The 27736-nt window shown below is 43.1% G+C and overlaps 1 protein-coding gene across 3 annotated transcripts in view; it reads right to left on the reverse strand.

Annotated features, from left to right (window-relative positions):
* The window catches only part of erbb4b (erb-b2 receptor tyrosine kinase 4b), a 250494-nt gene that overhangs the window by 34393 nt on the left and 188365 nt on the right, over positions 1-27736 (reverse strand). For 2 of the 3 annotated variants that reach the window (XM_028990490.1, XM_028990489.1), the window contains exons 11-19: positions 27645-27735; positions 26446-26645; positions 21946-22078; positions 20850-20921; positions 19100-19193; positions 14613-14767; positions 12608-12652; positions 6349-6481; positions 625-747 (exon numbers count right to left, since the gene is read on the reverse strand). In XM_028990490.1, coding sequence (XP_028846323.1) covers positions 625-747; positions 6349-6481; positions 12608-12652; positions 14613-14767; positions 19100-19193; positions 20850-20921; positions 21946-22078; positions 26446-26645; positions 27645-27735 — 1046 coding nt within the window. The remainder of the gene's footprint in view (positions 1-624; positions 748-6348; positions 6482-12607; positions 12653-14612; positions 14768-19099; positions 19194-20849; positions 20922-21945; positions 22079-26445; positions 26646-27644; position 27736) is intronic. The other variant, XM_028990491.1, reaches the window with a different exon arrangement.

The following is a 27736-nucleotide window of genomic DNA, read 5'->3' on the forward strand; positions in this document are numbered from 1 at the left end:
GTAATCAATATACTGTATAAACGGCAGCTCAAGAACTTCCTCTTTAGAGAATATTTAGATTAACTTGTAACTTTCTTATTGTCGAACTTGTGTACAGAATCTACAACAGAGTGAATAAAAAGATTGTATTCATAGTTGGGGGTTCTAATGAACCGGAACTGATCACTTCATTGATGGTAACTTGAAAGCATGTTGTAAGTCGCTCTGGATAAGGGCGTTTGCAAAAATGTCTTAAATGTAGATGTAAACTAACTAACCACCCCTTTCCTTTATCGCAGCATATTCACTGCAACAACCCCCAGCACATTTTTAACCATGCAAAGTGAATGTCAATGTATTAATCACACACCTGATATGTCACAACCAAAAGACTTTGGTCTAAATATTGTGTTACTGCAGATTCTAAAATAGTTAAAAGCCATCAGTTATACTTGTTTTATGCATACCTAATGTTTTCTTCTAATTAAATTTGTGAATAAGAAGTGTATTGTATATTTGACTTTAAAGAATTTTAGATTGGGCCCAAACTTTTGGCATGTACAATATTACGCAAGGTAGGTCTAATGTTGCTAACCTATCCCCACAAATACTACACACCACGCCCATCCCACCTCACCCACACACCTTGTAGACGGTGCCAAAGGCACCAGAACCCAGGATCTTCACCCTCTTCAGCTCAGTCTCCTTCAGGATGCGCAGCTGGGCTTGGTTGGGCGCCGTGCCACTCGGGGTGAGGGGTTCCACCAGCTGGTGTTGAAAAAAACATCAACATGCCGTCAGGCGAGGCATCCACACTCCAACCAATTAATTCACAGGAACGCTCGGCTCAGCCGCGCACAAGACGCCTTTACACGCCGAGATCAGTTCATTCAGAGCAGGGTTTCATTACACTGCTACAGAGAATGTGTCCGAGATAACACAGTGGAGAGACAAGATCAGAGTGAAGGAGCAAAGGCAGAGGGACAGAAAGAGAGATACCCTGGCACGGGTTCTGAGATATGTAGGCGTTGAGAGCAAGAAAGGGAACCAGGAGAGAAAAAAGAATGTAGGATAATGGCACAGTTAAGGGTGATTGGAGCACTTTGTGTGTTTCATTACTGCAGTACTGCAGAGAGAACAAATAGAGGAAGAGAGGAGGTGTGTGTGTGTGTGCGTGTGTGTAAATCAGGAGTCCTCTTAGCCTTCACAGCGTACTGCTGCTCAACACTGCAGCCTGATTAAAAAACAATAGCTGCTGTTCATTTAAAAGGGATTCTAAATCAGAATCCCTGGACGTAACAGGAGACAGGAAAAGACGTAACAGGAGACTACTAGACTACTATCATTACTACTAGATAGTATTTCTAGTCAGTTAGATTTGTTTATACTAATCTTAGAGGTTGGTAGAGGTAGTCACACAGTTGCACCACATACGCCGCTAGATTAGAGAGGAGCGGAGAGCTGACCACACTCTACTGGCATTTTTCATAGGCGCTGAATCGCAGACAGGGAGCTGTCCCTGGTCCTGTCCTGTGGTGCTAGATTCATGATGTATTCACATTTGCAGCATTTGTCAGATGACCTTATACAGGCCATTTTACAATCAGTAGATACAGGGACAGTCCCCTGGAGCAACTAAGGATTAGGTCAGGGTTTTCTCTGGGACACAGTGGTAGTAAGTTGGGTTTGAACCTTTGACTCTGTGGCCTTCTGGTTCATAGGATTGTAGCAGTGTACAGGCTACTACCACCCAGATGTGTTCTCAATGAACAGTGATACATGACACACTCACCTCATCAGTAGCAATGCCACAATAGTCTCAACAAATGTGTCTTTCCAGGTTGTAATTCACTATGTACAACTATTTAAATGGCTCAGCCTTTATATGCCACCATCCTCTCATTTTCTCCTGCTCCTTTTCATCAGGCTTCATATTGTGTCTCAACTGCTTGGTTCTCTGCTGATCTCTACAATGGATTAAGCACAATGACCTACCACAGTGAACTACACACTACTATGGTGATCACCAGGAACACTGGACTCTCTGCAGCATGACAGCAAACTGAATTTCGCAATAACCAGACTATCCCGGTAGTTCACACTACATACTGATGCAGGTAGCCTGGGGCAGTGCTGACTAGAAGAAGATAGGTTCCCCTTTTTGAATCTGGGCTCCTTACAAGGTTTCTTCCAATATTTGTTTTTTCCGTGACACTCTCACCTTTGGGCTTGCTCACCGAAGCACTGTGCTCATGTTAGGTGCTGATTAAAAAAATTGCTTTACAATATCTGATTGATTGACTGCATTATGAAGTGACTCCTCCATTATCAACTAAGACTTTTTAAATGTTCTAAAATATTTGAAGTACAATATTGTGTTCAAATGGTCAGAAACAGAATTTTAAGTATAAAGCATACAGAAAGAGGAATTTTGAGTGGCCAGGGCCAAAAAAGGTTCAAACTTATTCTTATTCTTCTTTTGTAGAAAATCTGCAGAACATCAGCCTGAATGTTTACCATTTACGAAAAGTTCTGAGGTGACGGTATATTTACTGCCCTCTGCTTAATCCAACAGAACAAGATGGAGAGGAGCAATAAATTGATCACATTATGAATTATTCTTCTGGTTAAATTAAACACATCTTCCCTATCAACCAGTAAACAACCGTCACAGTAATTGTATGGGGAGGTCAAGAGCAACAAACAAAGGCTGTATATTAAATGCTCAAACGCAGCTAATGATGACTTTGTTCAGTGCAAGACTTTCATAAGCTCCATCATTTGCATAAAACTCAACCCCCTGCCTATTGCCCGCGCGCCGTTCGATTCACGCCAGACTTTTTGATTTAATCCAGAGTGTAGAATGGGGGGGTCAGAGTTCATGCACATAAACCCTGCAGCCATAAAGAAACAGAGGAACATAGGCACAACCCCCGCCCTTACCTACACCCACCCTAACATTGTACAGCAGTGATCTGAAGCTGCACACGATCAGGGGGGAACAAAAGCCAGAGCCAGAATATCATTTATTTTATCTTTTGTGTGCTATGCAAATGTGGAACTCTGTGAGTATGAGAGCAATAGACAGAGAGGGAGAGAGACTGTACATGATGAAGTGATGAAAATAAGAAGCAATGGGGAAAAAGCATGAAAGAGTGAGCGAGGCAGGGGGAGCCACACTCAAGAGGCACCACAATGGGAATAGGCTGGGGAAAAAGGGCTACAATCTTGTCATTAGAGCATCAGGGTTTGAAGAGGCCACTGCGGGTCTGCGAGTGTGAAAGCACGGGGAGAGGAGGAGGGAGGGGCTTCAGCACGCTGTGAGAGCTTTAATGCCACACGCTTCTTACTCAACTCTCTGCACGAGTGGCCACTCCAGCGCCCCTCTCATCATTAGCGGCTCGAACGGAAAGAGCGTGTGGTCGAAGACCAGCATACATGCATGCATGTCCCACAACAGACATTCTGAGCTTGGTTGGCATAATAGACAAGGGGAGTGTTTGTTAATCTGGCATTAAGTATGTCTTCAGGACTTAAAGAAATAAACAGACAGAAACAGACAGCTCTCATGCACTGCTTTTCTCATTCTGTTTGATTTAACAAGTCACGTGGTGAAAAGCGGTGTTGCCAGATATGTGACTGTTTCAGCCCAAAAATATCCAAAGATGTGCCAAGACACAGACAACAGTGACAAAGCATTGTATTCATGTAACCAGTTATTAATTTTTACTGTTATCCATTTATTCATTTCAATTTACTGTTGTCCTTTATTAAACTATATTAACCAGCATATAACCATCTATTTAATCATTTTGCATATGTGAGTGTGACATGAATCTGTTTCTGCTGGAACTCAGGAAGATTTCCTTGTAGACATGTGACACTGAAGGTTGCTCGTAGGTACAACTGAACTTGTTTACATTATGCTGACACCAAATGGAAAGTTCCACTCTCTCTGTACTAATACCGCCTTCTAACATCTACTGTATAAAAGGAACTGTCACGTCCGCACCAGCTCCACACCCAATGACATGCCCCCCCTCCCCTATCTGCGTGTCCTGGTGCCTGTAGCTGCGGGTTCCCTGGTAAGTTCCAACTATGTAGTGTCCACTTGACGTCACCTCTCGAACTTCCAGGTTATGTGTTTCTACTCTCGTGTACCTCCCAGGTTCCTTTGGCACTGATAGAGACCCTCACAGGTGTGATGAGCATCAGATGTGGCTTGTTGTGTCTAATCCGCCTCCCCTACGTAAACCATGTGGGATTCGGAGTGTCCACATACAGGATCGAGTGTGGCCCATAGAGGTTCCCCGGGCAGGATGATATCCAGCATACTGGGAGCTAACATATTTACATAAAATGCACTTTTACTCTCAATTCTGTATTTTATACACACACACACAAATTAAATTAGAATGTCTGTATTGTATGTTTCAGTTTGATTCCTATCAATACACAAAATTTCAGGCAAGAATTAAGCCTCCAGTGACTGATGATCAAAGTACACCCAGCAGCCCCTGCTCGAGCCTCGGTCCCAGCACTCGTCAGAAGCAGCTCCCACTGCTAACACTAATGGTGGCTCTGGTGCACTAGCCAGAGCACTGCTTTGGGAAACACTTTCTGCTACAGAGAAAGAACTAGAGACAGACCGGGCAGGAGTCCCAGAACGTGGCCTCAGAGGCCGGGGGAAGCACAAGACTATCGGTTGCAGCCGTTCTGCGATGCACTTTTCAAGCCCAAATGCTTTCCGCAGGCTGTGACGGGTAATTGAAACGGATGCCCTCGCTGCTTTAACGGACCCCATCCGGATGCTTCACAAATCGAGGGGATGAGGCCTGTCTGACAGCTGCCGCCGCTCCTGTGAGCGTCAGAGCAGCCAGTGAAAGTGGGAGTGACGGCGGGTGGACGGGAGAGCCTCTGCACCGACTGAGCATGCTCATTTATTTTTTTAAACACCCATCGCTGAGTGGCAGCTGTGACCTGCAGCACGGCAGCAGAGGAGCTCTGACCACAGGCTGATGTGAAGAATTGTAGAATCTTTAAGATGCAGTTGGTCTAATAGAGTGTATTAGTATTTATGCAGAGATATGAAGCTTCACTAGATGTCTAAGATCATCACATGATTCTCACCATACTCACCATAATGCTGAATTTTTATATAGTTATATCAATAACCCATCAAAATAAGCCATCTGCATTATAATATGGCAGATGGCAGTCAAGCAAGGTGCAAGAGGCTCTGCTCTGCTCATGATCTCGGCTTTGGCCTTTAAACGGTGGTGTCTGTCAGCTTCTCTGAAGAGTCTCAGCTGACTAAGGATGGGTGTGACTAAAGATGGGTGTGACTAAGGGGCAGTGGTGGCCTAGTGGTTAAGGAAGCGGCCCCGTAATCAGAAGGTTGCTGGTTCGAATCCAGATCTGCCAAGGTGCCACTGAGCAAAGCACCGTCCCCACACACTGCTCCCCAGGCACCTGTCATGGCTGCCCACTGCTCACTCAGGGTGATGGGTTAAATGCAGAGGACAAATTTCACTGTGTGTACTGTGTGCTGTGCTGCTGTGTATCACATGTGACAATCACTTCACTTTCACTAAGGATGGGTGTACCACATCTGATGCTCATCACACCCGTGAGGGTCTCTATCCATGCCAAAGGAACCTGGGAGGTACACGAGAGTAGGAACCCATAACCTGGCCAGGGTGTGTCCTACTGTGCAGTGTTGTGGTGGATTCAGGGCATGTGACATTGAGGGAGGTGGTTTCTTTCTGCATTTTCGACTAAAAAAGGCTAATTTTCTGCTCCTTTATGTATAAAATTAAGGTAATTTATTTAAAAATAAATCTCATCCACATACTTCCAAATGTCATTTCAACTGGTCACTAATAATTTAGCTGTTCATTAAGAAACTGTAGAGGTATTTATAAATACTTCAAAATGTACACTGAGAATTTCTTTTATAATTTTTCTCTTTTCTATGATGATTCTAACCATCTTGCAACCTTATAAAAGTTTTCCTAAAAAATGCACCTGTATAGACAGAAATCTCTCTCTGTATTTGTGTCTGTCATTAACTTTGAACATAAATGGACTTTAAGTTCATCTAGAGAGGAAGTATTGCAGTGCACTAAGCTTTATAACGACTAATTTATTCCAAATGCAATCAGTTTTAACTGTGTACTTTGTAATTAAGTGACCATTTCAACACTTGCTGCAAGAAATCCTGCTTAATTGTCTGCTTAAATCACTAACTTTTCATTTAAGCCAACAGTGTCTTAACATCTTCTGTCTTAATCATTTTTCTTTGTAAAGCTTGGCTGCTTTCGGATGTCCAGTGCATTTCGCAGCTTGGCCCACCACCCCCCAACTCACCTCAGTCTCCAGGAAGCGTCGCAGGGCTCGCTTCTTTTTGATGCTCTTTCGCCGGATGGACACAGCCACGCTCAGGCATATGATGACCACCACGAACAGACCACCAATTACTCCAGCTGCAATCAGGGGTGTCCTTGGAGACACAGCAAGAAAAGATAAGAGTTCCAAAGCCAGCGTGGGCCAGACTTCTGAGAAATAAAACAAAACTTAAATGTACAAGGAGAAGGAAATGAGAAGAAATCAAACATGACACATGGCAAGGCAGCGTTTATTCTCTGTCATCTCACATAAGCTTTTGCAGAACTCCATCAAAACGATCACGGCGTTCTCGTCGGAATGCCACAGCAGACGCCGAATCTCTGGTGACATGATTCCTCTCTGTTAATAAAAGACCTAATTTGCTTTGCGGCTGAGTGGCCACACTGCAGAACAGTTTTAAATCAGCAGAGCGCGAGCTATGCTCTGCGCACCGGCTGATGCATCGCATAGGCAGAGAGGAGTGCCAGCCCATTAAGCACCATCACGCTTGGGTCTCTTCATTTACAAAAATGCACAAAATGTGCCAGGCGCTCTGAGACTGTCACACTCATGTCCCATCGGAAAGTTCTGGAACAACACAAACTCCGGCCAGAGGCAGCAGGAAGCTCTGCAGGTTTAATGCCCAGCATTAATTCCAGCTGCAGGAGTGCAAAAATGCACAGAATCATTTCTTGTCTCCTTTCACATTGTGCAAGCAGGTGAATGTGCAGCATGGCAAACTGTCATGTACTGACAGCACACATGTGTGAGTTTGCACTACTTTCTTCACTGTTTTGTCTGACTACCTTTTGAGCACGGTGCAGAGCGAACCAATAATATCTCTTTTGCTTTTCTGCAATCACTCCTGAAAATGAGCATATTAGTTTTTTGAAACTCCAGCACTCTTGGAGCTAATTGTCGATCATTTATTTAATCTAGACGATCAGTATTAATACACACAGGGCACTATATATGAACTGGTGCTAAGTGCAGCATTATGTGCTAAGCATAGAGCTTGTTTTCTATTGTATGGTCAGGCATTGTCCAGTTTATCTGGAAGATCACAAGCTTAGGGCAGCAGAACTAGACAAGCACACCATGCCATGTGTGTCAGGATTGGCTGCAGCTGGAGACATCACCTGTGCCCAATCCAGACAGCGGATAAGAGGCGCCATGCAGCCGCCCATCGGCGTCTCCGACATTCTTTAGTAGACCCTGCAACTGATTGTGTGTCATGTTGTTTTTGAGTTCTGGCAATCACCACACGCCTGCGGGTTTGTTTAAGTTCTCCCCTTTTTCCCTGTTTTCAGCCTTCGTGCCGTGTTTGTTTTGTATTATTAATAAATCCCTGTTCTTATTATGTCCTGCCTTTGCCCTTCCTTCCCTCGTCAGCTCGTGGACGTGACTATGTGAAACATTACATGAACAAAGATTGTGAAACCTTGATAACCTTGTGAAAACCATGTGAAATCGTAAGTTATCATAACACCAGAAATGTATTTGAACCCAACAGGAAATATGATTTTGAGAAGGGGTCTGACAAGATATATACAAATTCCTAAATGTTAAATTGCTGGGCTCAGCAAAGGTAGTGCACTGTGACAACAATAAATGGCAGAGAAAGATTTGCACTATCCAACCATGGAGAGGGAGGACGCTGTGAAGCCAATTGGGAGGATTTGATTGGTGAGTGTGTGCAGTACAGTGTGACCACTGCACCCAATGTTGAATTAGAGCAACATCACACAGTGCGTTGGGGACAGAAAAACCTCCCTTTTCCTCTCATGTTAATGCAGTATTGATCTAAAGCATGACACACAAAAGCCTCATGGCCTCCCTGAGGCTTTCGTTCTTTGCACAGCACGCATGTAAGTGGCCATATATGTGCGACAGACAGCTAAGTCTTTCCTCAATAATGAAACGTTAACATTATTAGAGCCTGTAAGACACATCTAATTCATGCCTGCAACCTCCACATAACAATAACAGGACTAAGAAAGGGGGGAAAACTCTTTCAGGCAGCCTAATAAAATCTCTGCTGCTCCCCACCTCTGACACCTACGCCTGTCCTCCATTCACAGCCCACTCCACCATAGCCTGCAGGAAGCAGGATTTTTGCTCCGAGGCTGTATGTGCTTTAAAGCATGTGGCCAAATGTGACTGCCTGAATGTGTTTGTTTGGCAGAAGGACCAAAGGTAAGAATGGGGATGTTTTACATCAAAGCCAATTCAGAGCCTGTTAAGAAATGGTACCCAGATCCTCATGGGAATGTTCCAACCTTGTGTCCTAAACGGATTTCACATTTTTTGCCAATGAACAATAAAAAACATGTGTGTTTTGGTGACCCATCAACAGAAATTTGTGAACACACAGGGCACAACTTCTTTTGTCAGGACTTTTTTGTCCTACTTATGTTATAAAAACATAACTAAATAACAACAACATCAACAACATTTATTTCTTGAGCCCATTGTGTATGTCTCAATGGGCTTTGACAGACAATATAGTTGACACCCCCCACACTTAACCCTTCTGCACAAAAGGAAAACCTTGGCAAGAATGGATACAGAGAGGGACGCCCTTCCAGGGTAGAGGAAGCCTGCAAGTGGTCTCAGTGCAGGGTTTGTGTTTGTCCAATAAGATAAAAAGTGGTGGAAAAGTCCAAAGTGTAGTTTAGAGCATCTGGTGGTGGTGGCTGTGGTGACTCTCTGGTTGGTTTCATTCTAAGTCGTTGTTTAGCAGTTGCCAGGAACCAGGATTTATCTGCTGGTCTCTTCACTGGAGTCTGCCGGTAGTCTGCGAGCTTGATTCCGTGTCTCGGGGAGAACAAACAATAGCAACGACAGACGGTGGCATTGTACGACTGGTACTGATATGTGCGGTTATAGTGGTATATTTGTGCAACAGTGTGTACAGAAATAGTTGAACACCAACACAAATGGTAGATTGTTTCTCTCCTTTAAAATATAGATAAAGTTTATTTGATGTTTTATCAACTTATTTATTCCTGAGGATGTCCATGACTTTACACTAATGAACAAGTAGCATGCTTCATGTCTGTGAAGATTCTCAGTCATCCAGGTGAATTTGTCTGAAAGTTGAGTCATGGCATCTGGACTTTCTTTCTTTAATGTAGAGACGTTTCATTCTGCATCCACAGAACTTGTGTCCACAAATTTATCCTCCAGGTTGGTTTCATCTCACAACTGCCTTGAATAGGCTTGTTAAGTGAAACAATGGCAGGGGGAGGGTTAGGGTTAGCGGGTCATTAAATGTGGCCAACCTGGTGGACGTGTGAATTGGGAATGAGTTTCCTGGGGATGGATGATAGAGCAGCAAAATAGATAGCATGCTTATTGCATAACACTATTTTAGCGGCAGATTAAAAATTGTGCTCACAGAAAATCAAAAAGTTCAGAATTCAGTATTTAATTATGTCTTATTTCAGCTGATCTGGCAAAGCTAAGTGTTTCGATGTGAGATTGTAGTATCTTCATTAAAGTTGAAAACATTAATATGTCACACATCTCTAGTATTGATGACAAATCTATAAAAATAAATACCAAGTCGATGGTGTATTGACCTTTTCAATGATTGATGAGCACTACGCAGACTCCACATCACACTCAGAGCTACAAACACCCAGCGTAACATCTTCGTTTTAAGCTTTTCTCTTTTCAGTCTGAAGCACAGCTGACAAGTTTGGAACTAATAGTGAAGGATGCTGGATCTTTACCGATGCAGTGAAGGACACATCTGATCTGATGGTATCTGATAAAGAGGTACATCAGCCAGACACCTCGCTTGTTAAGACTCCGGCTCAATGGAGGGGGCTTCCCCTGATGGGTAGTGTCACCTCTCCTCTTCTCCTGTCTTGTCTCATTCATCTGCTCACGTCTGCTGGCCTACAGCCTGCTTGTGATCAATGGAAGAACAGGTCCCGATGGGCCAATGGAGGTGTAAGAAATTAGCGGCCATTACTGTCCATCTCTAATGACCACAGGAGATCAGCTGTGCCCTGTGCTGCGCTGTTGTAAAAGTTAAAATGGGTTTAAAAAGTCTTACATTTAAGGTAATTATGAAATTATTTGCAAAATAAATGAAAAGAATTGAAAACCTTCAACTATGCTCGCTAACTTTCCAGGCTTCACAAAGTTGCACTTTCCCATACCAACCAATGTAAAATGAAACTAATTATCCACATTGGCCCAGCTCCTAAGCTTTTTCTTTATTTATTTTTATACTTTTTAGATGGAGGGAAAGACCCTATTTATATTTCTAACGCGACAAAAAATGTTATTCGTCATGAGATTCTGGTAGCCCTGTACCCTGTTCATCCTAAATGGATTCAGTGTGTCTTTCCTTGCACTCATGTTTCTTTCCCTAGGCTCCCTATTTCTCCTCGAGTGCTCCAGCCTGGGCAAAACAGGAATGGATTGGAAATCACACATCCATTTGCTCAGAAACGCTTAGTGGCATTTTGTTCACTTTTCCCCATGGGAACAAAAGCAAAATGCAATCAATTTATCAAGACGAGTGCAACGTGCGCGCACACACACGCATTGCCCTCACAGCTAGCCATTAATCACACACAGCCCTTTTTCCTCTCTTGTTCAGTCTGTCTCCAGCTTTTTCTTTACTGAGAAACCTTGTAAACCCTCATATATTAACATGGTCAACATTTTGGACAATCAGTATCCACTGTAGCAGAAACTATGTTAGAGCTGGCCTGACAAAATCAAACTACTACATTTTTGCCCAGAGTAAATGCAGTCTTTCTGATACTTCAAACACAACCAGGCCAGAAGAATAATGAATACATTGAGGGAAAATGTCAGGAAATGTACAATTTCTAAAATTAGCTAGTCTCCACCCAATCCAGTCTCATCAAATTAAGAAAACATGAAAACGTCTGGCTGTCAGCTTGTCTGAGCTGTTCTCACAGATTAATAACAACTGTGATGACAATTGACGTTATGGTAAGAAGCAGCGCTAAATATTTTGCATAATTAAAATCAGATTACAACGTTAAACTGCTGTCACTTAATTCTGCACAAAAACAATTGATTAGCTGATAAGATAATGTGTTAAAACGAATAAGGTGCATTAAATAAGGGCCTGTGGAACTTTCAGCACCTAAAAGAATATCATCCTACACATGCTCATGAAATAAACTGGTGTACTCAGGTATGTATTTGATCCTGTTTCATGTAATGGCTCTGTTGTTGTTGTAATATTTCAGGTTTTAAATTCTATATAGCTTTAGAATCTGTTGCATGCGTGCATGTTGTATTAGCTAAAAAGAAAATAATTATTTTTACAATATCTACTAATAGTTATTTACTGACTTCACTCTACACTGTAATTAGAGGAGTTCCTCAAGGTCTACCTTGTGGTCCAATATTTTAAATGTACAGTGGGCTCCAAAACATTTAATTCAGATACCATTTAGAAGTAAATGTAATGTATTTGAACTGATTTTCCAAAGTTATAAACCCCAATATGGCAAACTGTATATGACATTACATTCACATTATGGCAAAAGGAATGTTGTCTTTATAAAAACCTCATCCCATCTTGCCAAAATCAACATCACCTCAATAGAGTGAGTCCCTCTTGACAAACACCCCAGCATCTGGATTGATGAGTCCCCCAGCTTCTCCTTTCACATCAATAACCTTACGGAAAGATCAGATCATGCCCGGGCTTTCTCCTCCACAATAAATCCCACTTCAGTCGCTCCCGCGGAGCCTACCTCATTAAATCCTGCCTTCTCCACATGTTTTACCGAGGTGTCACGGCTGACCGTTCTGCTCTGAAGCGCTGCTGTCCAAACAGAACACAGTATGCCACTCTGCCACCGCAGCTCTGACAAGAGACCTGTACTCATCACTGCCAGCTGTGAATCTCTCACTCTAAAATGAAATACACTGGCTCGCCCTGATCTACAAAGAACGCTTGGCAAACCTCTTGCCCACTTAGAACCCCATTTTTAATGAACTGTTGAAGCTTTTGGTAACTTCCTTAGTTCATGCATGTTGTTCCCTGTTCAGGGACTGTTACACAACAAGAATACTGGGAGAGACACACAGAGGAGTCTCCCTGTAATGAACAATCGTGAGAGCAGTGGGTACAGGATGATGGGTGAATGGATCTAAGCTTAATAAATAAAAAAATTATAAACATAAGTAAATGATAGGGTAAAATGCAAGTCATGCTCTTTGTGTGCGTGAGCATTACCTGTCCATCATGCCAATGCAGTCCTGCAGTCTGGGCCCAACACATCTAAAAGGAAACAAAAACAGAGCACTGGTGAGTTTTTTTTTTTTTTTTTTTACCCTTCTTCAAATTTGTGACATATTTCATCTCCCCGTTTGTTTAGCTGAGAAGCACCTTGATGAAAAATGGCCAGTAAAGAATGACCATAGTTGGATGATGCCTACATGAGCAGGGAGAGGTGGGACTGTAAGACCCTTGAGTCTCTGCCATGGATCTTTTGTTCCAGAAGCCTTATTAGAGATGGATGTGAAGGCCCTCATTACGCCGCCAAGTCCTGTGATCTCTGAGGGGTCTTAGCCTGGTAAGCCCAACACAGAACAAATTCTGTCCATGTCTGAGCTGTTACCTTAGCTAAAATAAAAAAGCCTGTCCACTCAGAGAGAAGAATCCGCAGCTGGGGTAAAACTAAATCAGCATTTTTTATTAACAAGTTTGTCGTCTGTATGCCAGGATTTAGAGAGCGACCGCCCACAATCACGCAAGAGAAATACAGAGACACAGAAGGCATCGTGAGTTTCAGCCCATAATCTTTTACACCTGAAGGCAAGCAGAGGATAAAGGGGAGCCAGGTTATCAGCCAGGGAGTAAATCCGCAGAGGACTCTTACTATTCCTCTCTCTGAAAACAGGCAACGGTGATGATGAGGACTGAGTTACCCGAGCTACTCATCTCTATGACTCAAAATGCACATTAGCACAACTTGGACGAGGGACCGGACCTCTCAGAAACTGATTCTACTCAGCATTTAAAAAAAAAGTCAAATGAAATATGGCCTCTGGGGTGAGGCATATAGGCCAATGGGATGATCCGGAAACCCTCCAAAAGACAGGATGTTTGTCTTGGATTTCATCCATGTTATTTTTAAAACTTATTAATCATTTTATCATGACTGGGCAACATGGGAGGTCATTGGGAGATTCCCATCCTCAGAAAAGAGGGGTAATCCCATCATGAGCTGACCATGCCAATTTACGATTAGTTTAAGTGAACTGTCTGTCTGAATGCTTGCATCTGCACACTGCATGCTTACTGTATGTATAGTGACAGTTTTGTCCACCTATGGTTTTCACCTAACTGTATTAGAGAAAGGGTTTGGATTTTTAATGCTCTGTTCTTCCTCTTCAGCTGGCTCTTCTGCTTAAGTGTGAGTCAGCATCTGTCTGGTCTTATTTTAACCTGCACTTGGCTCCCATCCAGCCATGACACAAGTTCCTGTCCTGACTCTGTGAATCCCGGCCACTCTGGATGATCAAAGCCTACCGTCAGGCAGAAAAAGAGTGTGCAGCCCATTAATGCTTTCACTTCTGCCAGGGCATAAAATAGCAAATGTCCAACTGCTGGCTGATGACATTCGCCATGGAGATGAACGGATGGAGCCACAGAGAAGGCCTTCCTTGAGGCGTTTGATGTAAAGGGAGGGAAGAGGAGGATGAAGGGAAAACGTCACCAATTGTTCACCCTCAAAAAGCTGAGGCAACAAGGTTGTACCCACACAGCATTCAGAGAAGATTATGTGATTTAGGGAAACATTTTGAAGGCATCATGTAAGATGTAGCATGATTGTAGCATTGTTGTGAAGGCCATATTCACTATCTTCCAATTCAGATTCCTAGAATTAAAGTGCTGATAAGGTGTCGTGGCAGGCGTGGTCTCGGCATGACAGAGTGAGAAAGTAAACGTTGTTTAAATATATAAGCATATTCCATAATATTATTCCATAAATACTGGAGTCCAATTATTCCATAAATACTGGAGTCCAATTATTCCATAAATACTGGAGTCCACTAATTCTGATTAGCGAACAAACGACCTACATGCTGAATATATTTTAGAATCACGTAAATCGGCCCATTTGATTGTGGTCCGGTTTCCCTATGGAGGAGGTGTAAAATTCTCCCTCTTTTGAGTACATGAAAAGTCTCATTTTCTCAACACACTGTTCTCTCAACCATACACATGCACCCACCCCTGTGTGCAGTTGGCGTGGCAGGGATGGCATTCATTGTTGGCCTCTGCATATTTGAAGATGAAGCTGTTGGCTCCCTGGAGACCATCAGGACACTTCTCGACACAGTTGGGCCCATCTTTGAAGTGCAGGCATTTCACACAGTGGTCAGGACCCTGAGAGTCAGAGAGAAAGAGATGAGAGAAAGACACATAAAACACCCGCAACCAGGGCTGAGGATAATAACCATCCCTCACCGCACACACAATGACCATAACAGTCAGAAGAGCGAGGATTTATGAGTGTAATATGGGAAGCTGATAGAGGAAGAGTTGGATTGAGGCTCACACACGCAATCAGCCTGGATATCAATAAGAGGCTCGGCGGCTGCAGGACAGCTCATAAACTGACCTGACAAACTGCAGCTCATGCACAATAAGCTAAAGATATCTGTATTCTTTAATAATGGACGCAAACTCACAGTGCTGGGAGTGTCACCCCTACAAAATTGAACAGTTAGTGCTGTGTATTACACAAGAGGTGGGATATGGGGAGCTATATTTTGACTGGCGCTTGTTTGACGGGCCTTGTTTGCTATTATAAGGTAAAAGGCTTTCTCACGATTAACATTAATGAATAAATACATAACGTAAATTAAACAAAACTGCTTGGAAGTTATGTGTACCTTAAAGAATAGAAACTATCTACCCTTTTTGCTGGTGTGTAATTATTTCTGTCACCCTGAAGGCAATCTTTAATGAGACGTATTGACAGGTGCAAGATTAAATCATCCAGAATGAGGTACTAGTGTGTCAATTAAAACCGCTTAAAAAGCATAATTGATGACCGGATTCTGTGTGGCAGAAATAATTATACCAAAACAAAAAAAGGGTTAGTTAGTTTCTTGCTATTTTAACTTTCTTGTTTTATCGATTTATCTTACACCTTACACTAGCGTACAAGCCCCACACACTTAGCATATGGTGCTGGAATAGGAGAATATGATGGTGCCCATGGTCACAAATGCAGGGGCACTGGCAAGTGTTGGTAGGGTGAAGGCAAGAGAATACATTATGAATGATGGGTCTCAGTAAAAGAGGCATGTTGTTCTCATTGATTCGAGGTCTCAGGTGCTTTTCTGAATGGGGCTCAACTAATGAACAAAACCACAGCATCCTCTGTGTCGCTTATGGCCTGTTTTAAACTACCTTAAATGGGTCCTTCCAGTGTGTAAGGACCATGACCTTTAGACAGACTGAGGGAACATTTTACAGAAGCAATGAGCAGAATATGAGCCTGTAATGAAGTTGATTTCAACCTTTTTTGCTAAGTGGTTGCTTTATTTGCAAGGCCTTTGGCACAAACATGCTATTGGACGAATAAGGACATTTGTCCTTTAGTGAAACATTCCTGTCCTGAGGGGAGAACCGTCTTCAAATATGGTGAGACAAGAGATCCACATGAAAAGGGTTTTAAATGTTTCTGTCACAGATTGAGTTACTGTTGCTTTATCGAGTCGAGTCCTGCAAATACTGCCTAAAAATCCCAAAGATGCTGGACAGACTGACATTTACACTTTGGCGGTTGTAAGATAGGGCTGTTCATATTGTTTTGTCACCTAATTTGTCCAAATGTATTAGAGAATGTGTCTGGTTATTAAAGATGAAGACTCTTCAGAATCTGCAATTGCTGAAAATATGTAGAGAATAGAAAATAGCAATGAGGGGAAAGAGCCACATGTGATATTTTACCAGTTCATCAATTAGCGTGACAAGTGACACTCCATCTGGGTGCGAGAGAGCCATCCAGGCAGCATATGGATCAGTGCATAAGGAGAGGACCGCATTCCCGTGCAGAAACACGCCTCGGCTTGAGTCACTCCCGAGCCGACTGCGCCAGAGTGCACAATCAATCTCAATCTAATTGATCTTCACTTCCAAACACCTGGTGCATTGGGAAGTTGAGCCCTATTTTAGTTTTCCTACAAAGCCTGTTTTCCCCACATACGGTCACGTTATTACATGTCGGCCTGGCAAGCTCCGCTTTCTGACTCCCTAATTGTTTTGCATGCATAAAGAATGACTTACGAGAATGATTTGCAAGTTCAGTCGGAACTGTGTGCCTTGTGACCTTTTTTCCACAGAAATTGAGTGAAGCTTTTTTTACGTAGCACTATTACGTTGAGTGGTAGCGTTGCTGTTTCCTGTGATCCCAGAGACTCCACACCTCTGAGCCACTGAGCAAAAGGCGAATGAGGAGACAAGACACACAGAGCTGCACTCCAGATGTGTTCAGCATTGAAGTCATCAGGCTAATCGGCCCTAATAACAAGCAGTGGCTTCTCTGCCAGAACTCTTGTTGTGTCTTGTCATGCTTACTTTACCCTGACTGCTGGAACAAGTCAGGAGCCCTTCCAAACATAGCCAAGGGGTCATTCTACAACCCACAGGGTATAAGGCGTACAACTTGTGACAAATTAAACGAGGGCCAATGTTATTGAGGTGTTGGACACCACAAGCTGCCACAACAGCTGCACTCTCTCTAATAGAGGGATGGATATTTAGGGCACTATTTCCAAACTTGTGCTAGGCGCAGTGCTACACATCAGAGGCATCCTCAAGGATTTTTCTATACACACAAGAAACAGTGCTCTGGCCAGTCTGAAAACAGTGCCATTAGTGTTTTGATGGTGGTGGAGAACACAGGTCCAAATTCTCACTAAACAAAGCTCCCCACACACTGCTCCCCAGGCACCTTATACTTATAGTAATATACTTAAGTATAAATATTGCGAAGAATGACCATTTTCTGCCTGACTACCCCTTCAGATTGCCCACGCCTGGATCTTGTTACGAACGAATGTTGCCGTCTTCAAGCCTGGACTATGAAGCTTTGTGCCTCACTGCCCGCTGGACCTGACTCTCGTATGAAGCTTATGATTAAGCCAGCTACCGTCCTCTTCCACCCAGCCACCTTAAAGTCAGTCCAATGCCCACTCACGCTGCCGCCAAACGGAGCCCATGGCTCCACTCTCCCTCTCTGTGGCCGGCAGTGGCACGCGTGCTTCTCTCTCACCAGCGAAACGCCAGACACTTACCAGGAAATTTCATTCCACTGCTATGTCCTCTCATGTGCCTTCCGGTTACCCTCCTGACAATAAGTTCTAACTGTTCTTCCTAAATCTTACTAGAGAAGGCAGGTACTGAACAGGCAGCTACACCGCAGTGTAATTAAACGCACATTTGAACTGCAGCCTGAAAGCATGCTGACTTTACGGTGTAATAACTGCTTGGCCCGAAGGGAATAGACACATATGAAAAACGGTGCATTAGCACTGCAGCGCACACATGCTCATCAGAAGTGACACCAGGCAAATTGCTCTGGCCCTGTTGGCATCACAGCGATCGCTTAATCCATCCCTTTGAAACGCCTGTTCTTTCTGTGGACTTGCATCTGGGTTAGCCAAGCTAATCTACTTTTCCTGTAAATTAACATGAAACAAAATCAATTGTGCAGCGAAAAGCACACTTTAACTGGGGATACTATTAATCAAGGGTAATCGAAGAGCCTGTCCTTCCGTTCAAGGCAATTTCAACAGATAAATTATGTCTGTGTGTGTGTGTGTGTATAGCATTATAAAGTGCATAATAAAACATTTCACAGTAAGGAACTTAATCAGAGAAAGGCAAGGATGAGATTCTGAAAACTGCCAACCTAATCCAATGTAGGTCAATAAGCTAGAATTGTCACGAATTTGCGAACTTGTGCACACACAGACATACACTTCACCTACACAAAGACACTTACGGAGTCACACTGACTCCCTCAAGAGACCACTCAGGGTCTGCCTGACGGCCCTGCCAGCCCACTGACTAGACTCTGTAAAACAGCTGACGCGGCCCGCTAGGGGTCTGCCCTGTGGACGTGCCAGCCCCCCAACCATACACAAACTACACACTCAACACCACCACATACTCACACCACCCAGACACGCAGTGACAAACAGATTGCAAACACCAGACCCAGAAGACTGGTGCAGGCACTCCTTTAAAGGAAGGAAACCTTGCGCAGGGAATCAGGAAGGGGAGGGGCCAGCAATCGCGCTAAACTGATGCTGGGGAGGATCGTTACAAGAATGTGGAGATCTTAAGAGACAGGCTGGAGGATATTGATGAAGCAGTGCTGAGAGTTAATGAGAGGTGGTATCATGTAAGGATTTCATGACTTGCTATGTGGTTAATTGAACTGATTCTGTCTTTGCAGGCGATGAGAGAAAGCTCACTTAGAAACAGTGTCTGTCGGATAGGTGAAATGTGGTCAGATAGTCTAGGTATGTAATCTAAAAGCACAGATTAGGACATCCTACATATATTCTCCAAAAATAGTGAAAGGGATAGGGTGAGAAATTCTATACAAGTTCCAATTCTAATGTGGTGAAGTCTTGAGTGTTTCTAGCAAGTCAAGCAATGCTCAGTCAACCTCACAATAATATGGATGACAATACTCACTGGTCCATTGCAGGTCAGGGAGTCGTCCTGGGCCTTCTCACACTGCGCGTCACACTCAAAACACACAGAGCCATTGGAAAACTCCCGATCATCCCTGTGTGTGACACAAGAGAAAGCAGCATTGAGTGGTGAGTGGTGGTCTTGAAGTTGCAATGTGGAAGGCAAGGTTTGGGGACATAAAGACAATTTTATTTATTCATATTACAATGTTTCTGGTTGTTACAAATGGAATATTAGGTTTGCTTTATTTTTATTTTTTTGTAAGCATCTGGGTTACTACTGCCAGAGAAGTCTGGGTCTCCTAGAAAAACTCCATTCTGAGCTGAAGTTTTGAATACAGATAAGGTCTGTCAGGAAAAAACGATGAATCATTTAAACATACACATACACGCCTTGCCCTAAAAAAGCAGCTGGAGGGAATTCAGAGCCTCGGGTCATGAAGAAGCACTGGGACTCTGGTGGAAACACTCACATCCTTTCTGTTTTCACCATCCTTGTGGTGCCAGCGTAATGTGCCTGCCACAAACCCCAACCCCACAGTCACACACACAATTACAGTGAACCCTATACTAGCAGGCCACCCTTCACTACCCATCAGCCTGCCAATTCATCAGCCAAAGTCGAAAGGGACCACATGGGCTCAGGTCTGAAACCCTCATGTGGAGATCCTGGTGAACTCTCAGGGGAATAATGAGATCAGGCGTATCCATTTTAGAGGCCCGTGGTTTTAGATGCAGCATCAGCCTAAAGGGCCAGAGAGAGAGAGAGAGAGAGAGAGAGAGAGAGAAAGCCTGAGAAAGCTCCGCTGAGGAGATTAAGGCAGCATGTGGGAACCACGTAACTCACCCTTCCTTTATTTCCCTTTATAATTGAAAGATGGCCACCTCAATGGCAGGGGAAATTGAATTAGAATTAATTTTAATTTATCAGGACAGTACAATGCATCATGGGTAGGCTGGCGGTCTGCTTTTGTTGGGCAACCTTATCATGTAAAGGGGTTATTCAGTCCTTTATGTACATTTTGACATCAAAAGCCTTGCAGGATTCGAGTGCCTAAACTGGAAGTTCCTCTTCATGTTCTTCTCAAGTTGCAAACTGTTGCAACACAAAACTGCTGTCTAACCAGTTCTGACTAAACCATAGCAATGACAGAAACCTCTAGTACCCTCTATGGAGTACTCTTTCTCCTCTGACGCTACAGCAGTTTTCTTCATTTTCACACTTCAACAGTAATTGCATGCAGTCTAAATGCCTACAGCTATACACAGCATCAAAGATCCCATGTGAAGGAGGAAATTGCATGGCCTGTGAAGTTCGGTGCTTTCCTATGAAGTCAGACAGACAGACGGTCTGTGGTCTCATGCTCAGGCAGTGACAGAGACAGTAGACAGGTTTCCATTAAAGATCTGCGCAGAATAAAACACTTTTTAAAATCTTAATAAATTGCAACATGATGTTCCATCCCCCAAAAGATTCCCAGAATGATGGTGATAGATCATTAGAGCCTTCTAGATTTTGGCATGTTTGTTACTATTGCAGCAGACGCACTAGCTGTCATTATTTCTAATAGAAAGCAAATTCAGCCATGTTGTACAAGATGTACAAACTCCTGACACACCACTTAATGTGGGTTTAACAACTCTGTTTTGTGTTTGGTTGCATTATGCTGATTTTCTATTTTCAAATGTGCGCGATCTGAATGTTAATGGAAACACGACTAGTGACACACCCAGCCAAACTTGGGCCGTACCTCTCAGGACCTGCCTCCAGCTTCTCAACTGTGAAGGGCCGGGTGAGCAGCCTGGACTTAGAGCCTGAGACTCTGAAAGGCAAAAAATCCATGTATGCGGCTTCATAGCGCCTAGAAGGAATCTCCTTCTAACACGATCAGTAAATGGCCATAAAAGCAACATTGACCAGTAATTGATTTCATGTTGCTCTATTTTGGACTTATTATTCATTTTGGTATTCATTCACAAATCATGGTGGGTAATTGAGCATATGTGCATTATTTAGCCTCTAGGCAAAGGAAACCAAATCAACTTCAATTAAAGTAGAATGTCAACCAATTTTTGCTTTTTCAACAGCCTTTAATGTATTTATAATCTTACTTCATAATCTACTCCTGCCAAGGAAACACTGAAAAATAAGCAAGAATAAATAATAAGACCTTATTACTGACACATGACTATCAGCACTCAAACACAGACATCCGGTCCAGGACCCTGCTGATTCTGGTGCAGATTATCGTGTCTGCTTCAAACGTGCATTTTTGCATTGGCACAGCAGGTGGGTCTACATTTGCCAATGGCATCTGCTGGCAGGTCACAGCAATCACAGCTATCAGAATGAAAGAGGGGATGAAGAGCACCCCTGGAAACTGCAGAAATTGTTCAAGGGTACATTCCTCCCCCAGCCATCCTACCATGTCCAGGCAAAAAAATTCAAAGGCTTTCCTGTCCCTTTTGTGCAAATGTGCATTGTGGTTGCCGTGTACTTAATCTTACTTCCCTAAACAATAGGTGAGCTCCCTCAGGTATTTAAATAGTTGCCTAACCATGCCATGCAAGATGAACATATGGCCAGAACACTACCATAATATTTAATAATAGTATTTCAAGCAGCCCACTGGTAATTTCCTCCACCTTGTGACAGAGGAACCACTCTGACCATTGCTCTGAAGAAGACCAGTCTTGGACAAAATTGAATGCTGCAAAGAAAAGTTAAGAGAGCATGTAGTACACTGGGCATGCATCTACAAATCTTACTGCCAGTCTAACACACTTGAAGCACCAGATGATACAGATGGTTCACCTGTATATTTGCATTAGGGCATAATCACTTACCCACTATAGAGGTTGCAGGATTCCACACAAGTCCGACCCCTGCTAAAGAAACGGCAGGACAGGCATTGGTCAGGCCCAGGACCCCAGCAGCCTGCATCTGAACACAACAGGTCACACCTCATCTGCTCCTTACCTGTCACACATATAAAAAGTCCCTTACAAATATGTAATAACATTATAAATAAACCTTGTGAGCATGAGAAGGAGGGATATGGACATTTTATATTTACAGCATTTATCTAGTAGTGACAGGGACAGTTCTGGAGCAATTGATTATATGAGTGGCTGTTACAATCATCACCAACAACAAAGCATCTATGGAAATTTAGCTGCTAGTGCTATTGCTTCTAAGCAAAGTCATATTCCATTTTACTGTATATAAATACAAATATAAATGAATCACTTTACATTGTAAAGAACTCAGAATGACTGTGGTATACTACAAATTCCACTTTAATTTTCTTAACATTTATTAAGGTGAGGGGAAGGTAACATGTCCTATATTACTATCACTAAGGGTATATGAAAGACAAATTAAATATTTAATACCCCAGAGAATAAACGTATGCCACTAGGGGATACACAAATAAACCAGTTTGGGGGTTACCACCACCACTGTTCTCTATTTCACCTTAAGATATCCTTGTTCTTGTCTTTGGTAAGATGCTGATGGAGTACAATTGGTACAATACCATCTGGGATTGGTATTGCCTGTACAGCCAAGCTACACCTTAAAAGTGCTTGGACCCACATTTTAATCTACACTACTCACAATAAGTTAGGGATATTGTTATTTGTTATTCCTATTTGCACTGAATTTTAATGAAATAAGTAAAAGTTCCCTTTGATAGTACTTATAATGTATGCAAAGAAACACTATTTTCATGAGTTTAATATTTATTACCCCAAAAGTTTAGACAATAACAGGCATAGCCCCAAATAACAAAAATTGACAATGACAGTAGGGGGTATTTCCACCATTTGCCGCAATGACAGCATGACAGCGATGTCTCATGCTCCTCACTAGCCCAATGATGTTGTTCTGAGGCAATGCATTCCACTCTTCCATAAGTGCCACACGCAGTTTCGCCAGGTCATATGGGGGTGGGGTATGACCATTCAGTCTTTGCTTCAACTGGTCCCAGACATGCTCTATGGAGTTCAGATCAGGGGACATTGATGCCCTTATCATATGAGGTCGAGCTGTGACAATTCTGCCACGATATGGTGGAGCATTATAATCCATGAAAGTTGGAGGTGTGCAGGTGGAATTGGGGGATGATGATGGGTTCTATGATGTCTCTGAGATAAGAATGTGCAGTGACTGAGTCATGTACAATAACCAAATCCGTTTAGCACTGACTGGTGATGCCTGCCCAGACTGTTGCTCCTCCAAAGCAACCTGGGAACCATGTTGACCTCAGAGTATCGCTCACCTCACCCTTTCCAGCAAAGCTGATGCCCATCATTTCTGTGCAAGGTGACCTGTCACTCATCAGTGAACAGGATGGTTCACCACTGCTACATTGTCCAAGTCACATGGTCTTGTGCCCACTGCAAAAGTTCACGCAGGTGTCTTGGTGTCAGTGGAGACACCTGGCATTCAAGCCAAAGTGGTGGAGTTGCTTACGAATTGTTTGTCTGGTACCCTGGTACCCCTCCCATCTCGTAACCGGGCCTGCAGCTGTGTGGTAGTTGCATAACAATGTTTGAGGGCATAGGTCTTTAGGTACTGGTCATCATTGCGATCTCACTCGTGGGGCTCCTCTCCTGGGTCTGTTATGAACTCTGCCAGTAGTTCTGTGTCTGGATGCAAGTCTGCTGATGACACTTTGAGATACACCAAGTTCATCTGACAACCTGCCACCGACCCGAAGGCGCGCCATGGCCAGGTAACACTGCTTGTCTGTTAAGTGATGTTGTGTGTTCATGGCTGTTTGAATGATGAACTTAGAATGAATTACTGACAATACCAGCTTTTTATATCCACAGAATGTTGAAATTGATACCAAAAAGGTTGTCTCTTGGTATTGGGCCCAATATATCCCTAACTTATTGTGAGTAGTGTACAGTACAGGCCAAAAGTTTGGACACACCTTCTCATTCATGTTTTTTTTTTTTATTTTCATGACCATTTACATTACAAGATTCTCACTGAAGGCATCAAAACTATGAATCTACACATGTGGAGTTATGTACTTAACAAAAAGTGGAGACCTGGCCTCCACAGTCACCGGACCTGAACCCAATCGAGATGGTTTGGGGTGAGCTGGACCATAGAGTGAAGGCAAAGGGGCCAACAAGTGATAAACACCTCTGGGAACTCCTTCAAGACTGTTGGAAAACCATTTCAGGTGACGACCTCTTCAAGCTCATCGAGAGAATGCCAAGAGTGTGCAAAGCAGTAATCAGAGCAAATGGTTGCTATTTTGAAGAAACTAGAATATAAAACATGTTTTCAGTTATTTCACCTTTTTTTGTTAAGTACATAACTCCACATGTGTTCATTCATAGTTTTGATGCCTTCAGTGAGAATCTACCAATGTACATGGTCAAGAAAATAAAGAAAACACATTGAATGAGAAGGTGTGTCCAAACGTTTGGCCTGTACTGTATATTGCTGATGCCAGTGCAAGTGGAGGACAGCATGGGTGTGGGAGGAGACCCACTGTGGTGCTGAATGATGCAACAGCTGTGAGACGATGTTAAAATACTGCTGACAGCACAGTGACAGGGTAAGCAAGACCTGCAGGTGCACCTGCAGGTGCAAACTCCTCCCAGTCGAATCAAGGGACCCCAGGAAGAAGAACTGGATTCTGGAGTTTCCCTGATTATACAGACATAATTCATTATTTGGCATGAAATATTACTGTGATATCATGCAAATTCAGAAGAGGGATGTTTGCCAGATAACCACTGTGGCTCTCCTCCAGCCCGGCCCTTGGCAGCTTATGAAAATATCATTGGCCCTGCTACAGTGATGCTTCCACGGAAGTGTTGCAAGAGGCTGGACGCCCAAGACTCTGCTTTTCCATTATTTACTGTCCAGCACAGTGGGCCCTGGCCACCAAAAAGCCACATGCCATATCCCAACAAAATTGTGATGAAAATTGGAAAAATGTACAAGGCTAAAAACCTCTTGGCTTCAGTAACTGGACAGGCTCTGTGTTTAGCGTCATAGATAACACAGGGTAAGGGGAGTAGTGAAACTTGCTAAAAAGATGGGAACGTGACTCCACATAACTACAGAAAACTTCAGAAATGCAGTTTGAGTGTGGTTGAGGTATTCAAGTCAAAACAACAGGTCCATCTCCATGGAGACAAAGAGAACCCTGCAAACACTTTGCAAGGAAAATTATTTCTGAAATGTCATTAAAAGCTCTTGTATGCTCATGGAGGGCACGATTTTCAAATTGGAGGTAAACATTGGGATGATGTTTTTATAAAGTTTAAAATGGGAGGAGCCCAGTGATGTGTCATTACCTAATTACTTATGTTTATCCTAAAAAAAGGCTTTGACCTTAAACTAGGGAACAACTTCTCTACACAGAAAGTAGTGCTGCTCTTAGTACCAGTTTGAAAACAGTGCCTTGAGCAGCTAATCTGAGTGAAGGTGTCTTTATTGTATTCAGCTAGGCCGACATTATTTTGCATATTGACAAAACTGACAAAAAAGAAAACACCTAGAAATTTGCAAACATTGCACTTTTGAGGGTAAGAGAGGTGATGAAGGTGATGGAACAGAGGTGCAGGTCATTTTCAGTAAACTGTCCCTGTCCCCTTCCAGCTGGCCCCTCCAGCTGTGGAGGCGCCCTGCCCTCTACAGACTCCTGCCAGGCCCAGTAAGGCATGGCGCCCCGCTAGCGAGTCACGAAAAAGTAGAGCAGAGTCACGCCCGCTACTGCATCCAGCCCCAATGCTCAAAGTCAATCGTAAAGCCCAAACAGACGCCATTATGAGACAAAGACATTAAACTTTCACTGTTGCCAAATGACAAGCTGGAGCAGTGCCACTGCTAGATATAGGACACCTGAATTAGAGATTTTTCTTTTCTTAGTCTTCTTAGTTTACTTCTTTTACACAGAATCCAATTTTAGATAAAGTGTCCAGCTGACTATATGACTCAAAAGGATCATACAAAATTGTTACACCAGGTGAAATTTCTTGTCTGCAAACATTGACAAACAAACTATAATTAATTTTGCTTCCTGCTACTCCATCCTACTCATCATAATGACAAATTCATGTGATGCATTTCAGGACCATTCTCTGTTAATAGTTGCATAGTAAAACATGTACACAAAATCAGTAATTGGGGTTTGGACCTGTGTTACACACTAGGCTACTACCAGCTTCGATTCCAGTTCTAAATCACTTGTTCACTGTTCATAGTTGTTGTATCTAAGATACAATTGTGAATGGACTACATGATTACTCTAAGGGAGAAGCTATACTACATTTAGCTAAGAAGATGGGTGTAACCCAACCCATGAAACTCACTGCACTCCTTGGGGTTGCGGTTGTTGCGTATGAGGACCTTCTGGCCGCTGGCACGAAATAGGCTGGTCCAGTTGACCGTGTTGTAGTAGCAGAGCTGGCTGTTGTTGGTGATGTAGATGTTGCCGGCACTGATCTCGCTCAGAGACTGTAGCTGCAATGAGGTTAGCCACTGCTGCTTCAGCACCAGCAAAGAGATACCACTGAGAAGAAGAAAATATATTTGGAGTCTTAGGCTGGGACAATGAATTCAAGATAGATGGTAGAATGGCAGGAGAATCGCAGAACGTAACAGACCAAAAGGTGAAATGCTGTAAAGAAGTGAAAAAAAAAAAGCAATCATACACGACATGACACATGCTTGTCAAGATCTGGACATTTCCCAGTACTTTGGACCAGAATTTCATGATTGTCTTGTTTTTCTTGACTACCCTGATTGTGTTCATGTGTTATGATTAGCATGAATGTGTCCCATGCTCATTCGGTTATTTGACTTTCATCTGTGGTTCATGTGTAGTGTCTGTGATGGGGTCCCCATACTCTGTGTTATTAAATCCCCGTGCATTTGCGTCCTTCCTTCCCTGCCTCACATCCCTGACAGGCGTGGTAACTGGTACAATGGTTCTGCTTTCGGCAAGTGACCCAGCCATTGGGAATGCAAGCCATTGGGAATGCAAGTGTATTTCTTAGTATTGGTCCCAAGCCCGGGAAAAGGGGGAGGGCTGTGTCAGGAAGGGCATCTGGTGTAAAACTTTTGCCAAATCAATTAAGCAGAGAACCAGACCGGTCGAGCAGCCGGAGGGAGAAGACAATGATATGCAGTATGTGCTATAACTGTTTTCCATGACAGACATTCATACATACACACACACACACACCCACACATATATATATATATATATATATATCTTTGAATTTAGGTTTGTCATTTCAGTTGTGATTCAGTGAGCAATCAGATCTGCTGTTTTAAGTTGCACTCAGAGTTAAGATCAGTGATAAGTGATTGCATTATGCATCCAGTGTGCTGATGGTTGGGTGTACAATCATGGTAACTGATGTAATTTTATCAATCCAGCTGACGTTAGTCAAGTCAACAGCTGCATCTATGGGACAATGAATCACATTCAATGAGCATCACAAAGATGGTGTTTCTGGGCTGAACTGAGTGATGAACTGATTTTGTGATGGAGCTGAGCTGTTACCTGTACAGGGAGCGGCCACCAATGGTAGCCAGGTTGGAGAAAACACTAAGATCAGTGATGTTCTCAGGCCATGACTGAATGTTCAGGTAACC

This window comes from Denticeps clupeoides, chromosome 9 (genome assembly GCF_900700375.1).
Source record: "Denticeps clupeoides chromosome 9, fDenClu1.1, whole genome shotgun sequence".
Lineage (NCBI taxonomy): Eukaryota > Metazoa > Chordata > Actinopteri > Clupeiformes > Denticipitidae > Denticeps > Denticeps clupeoides.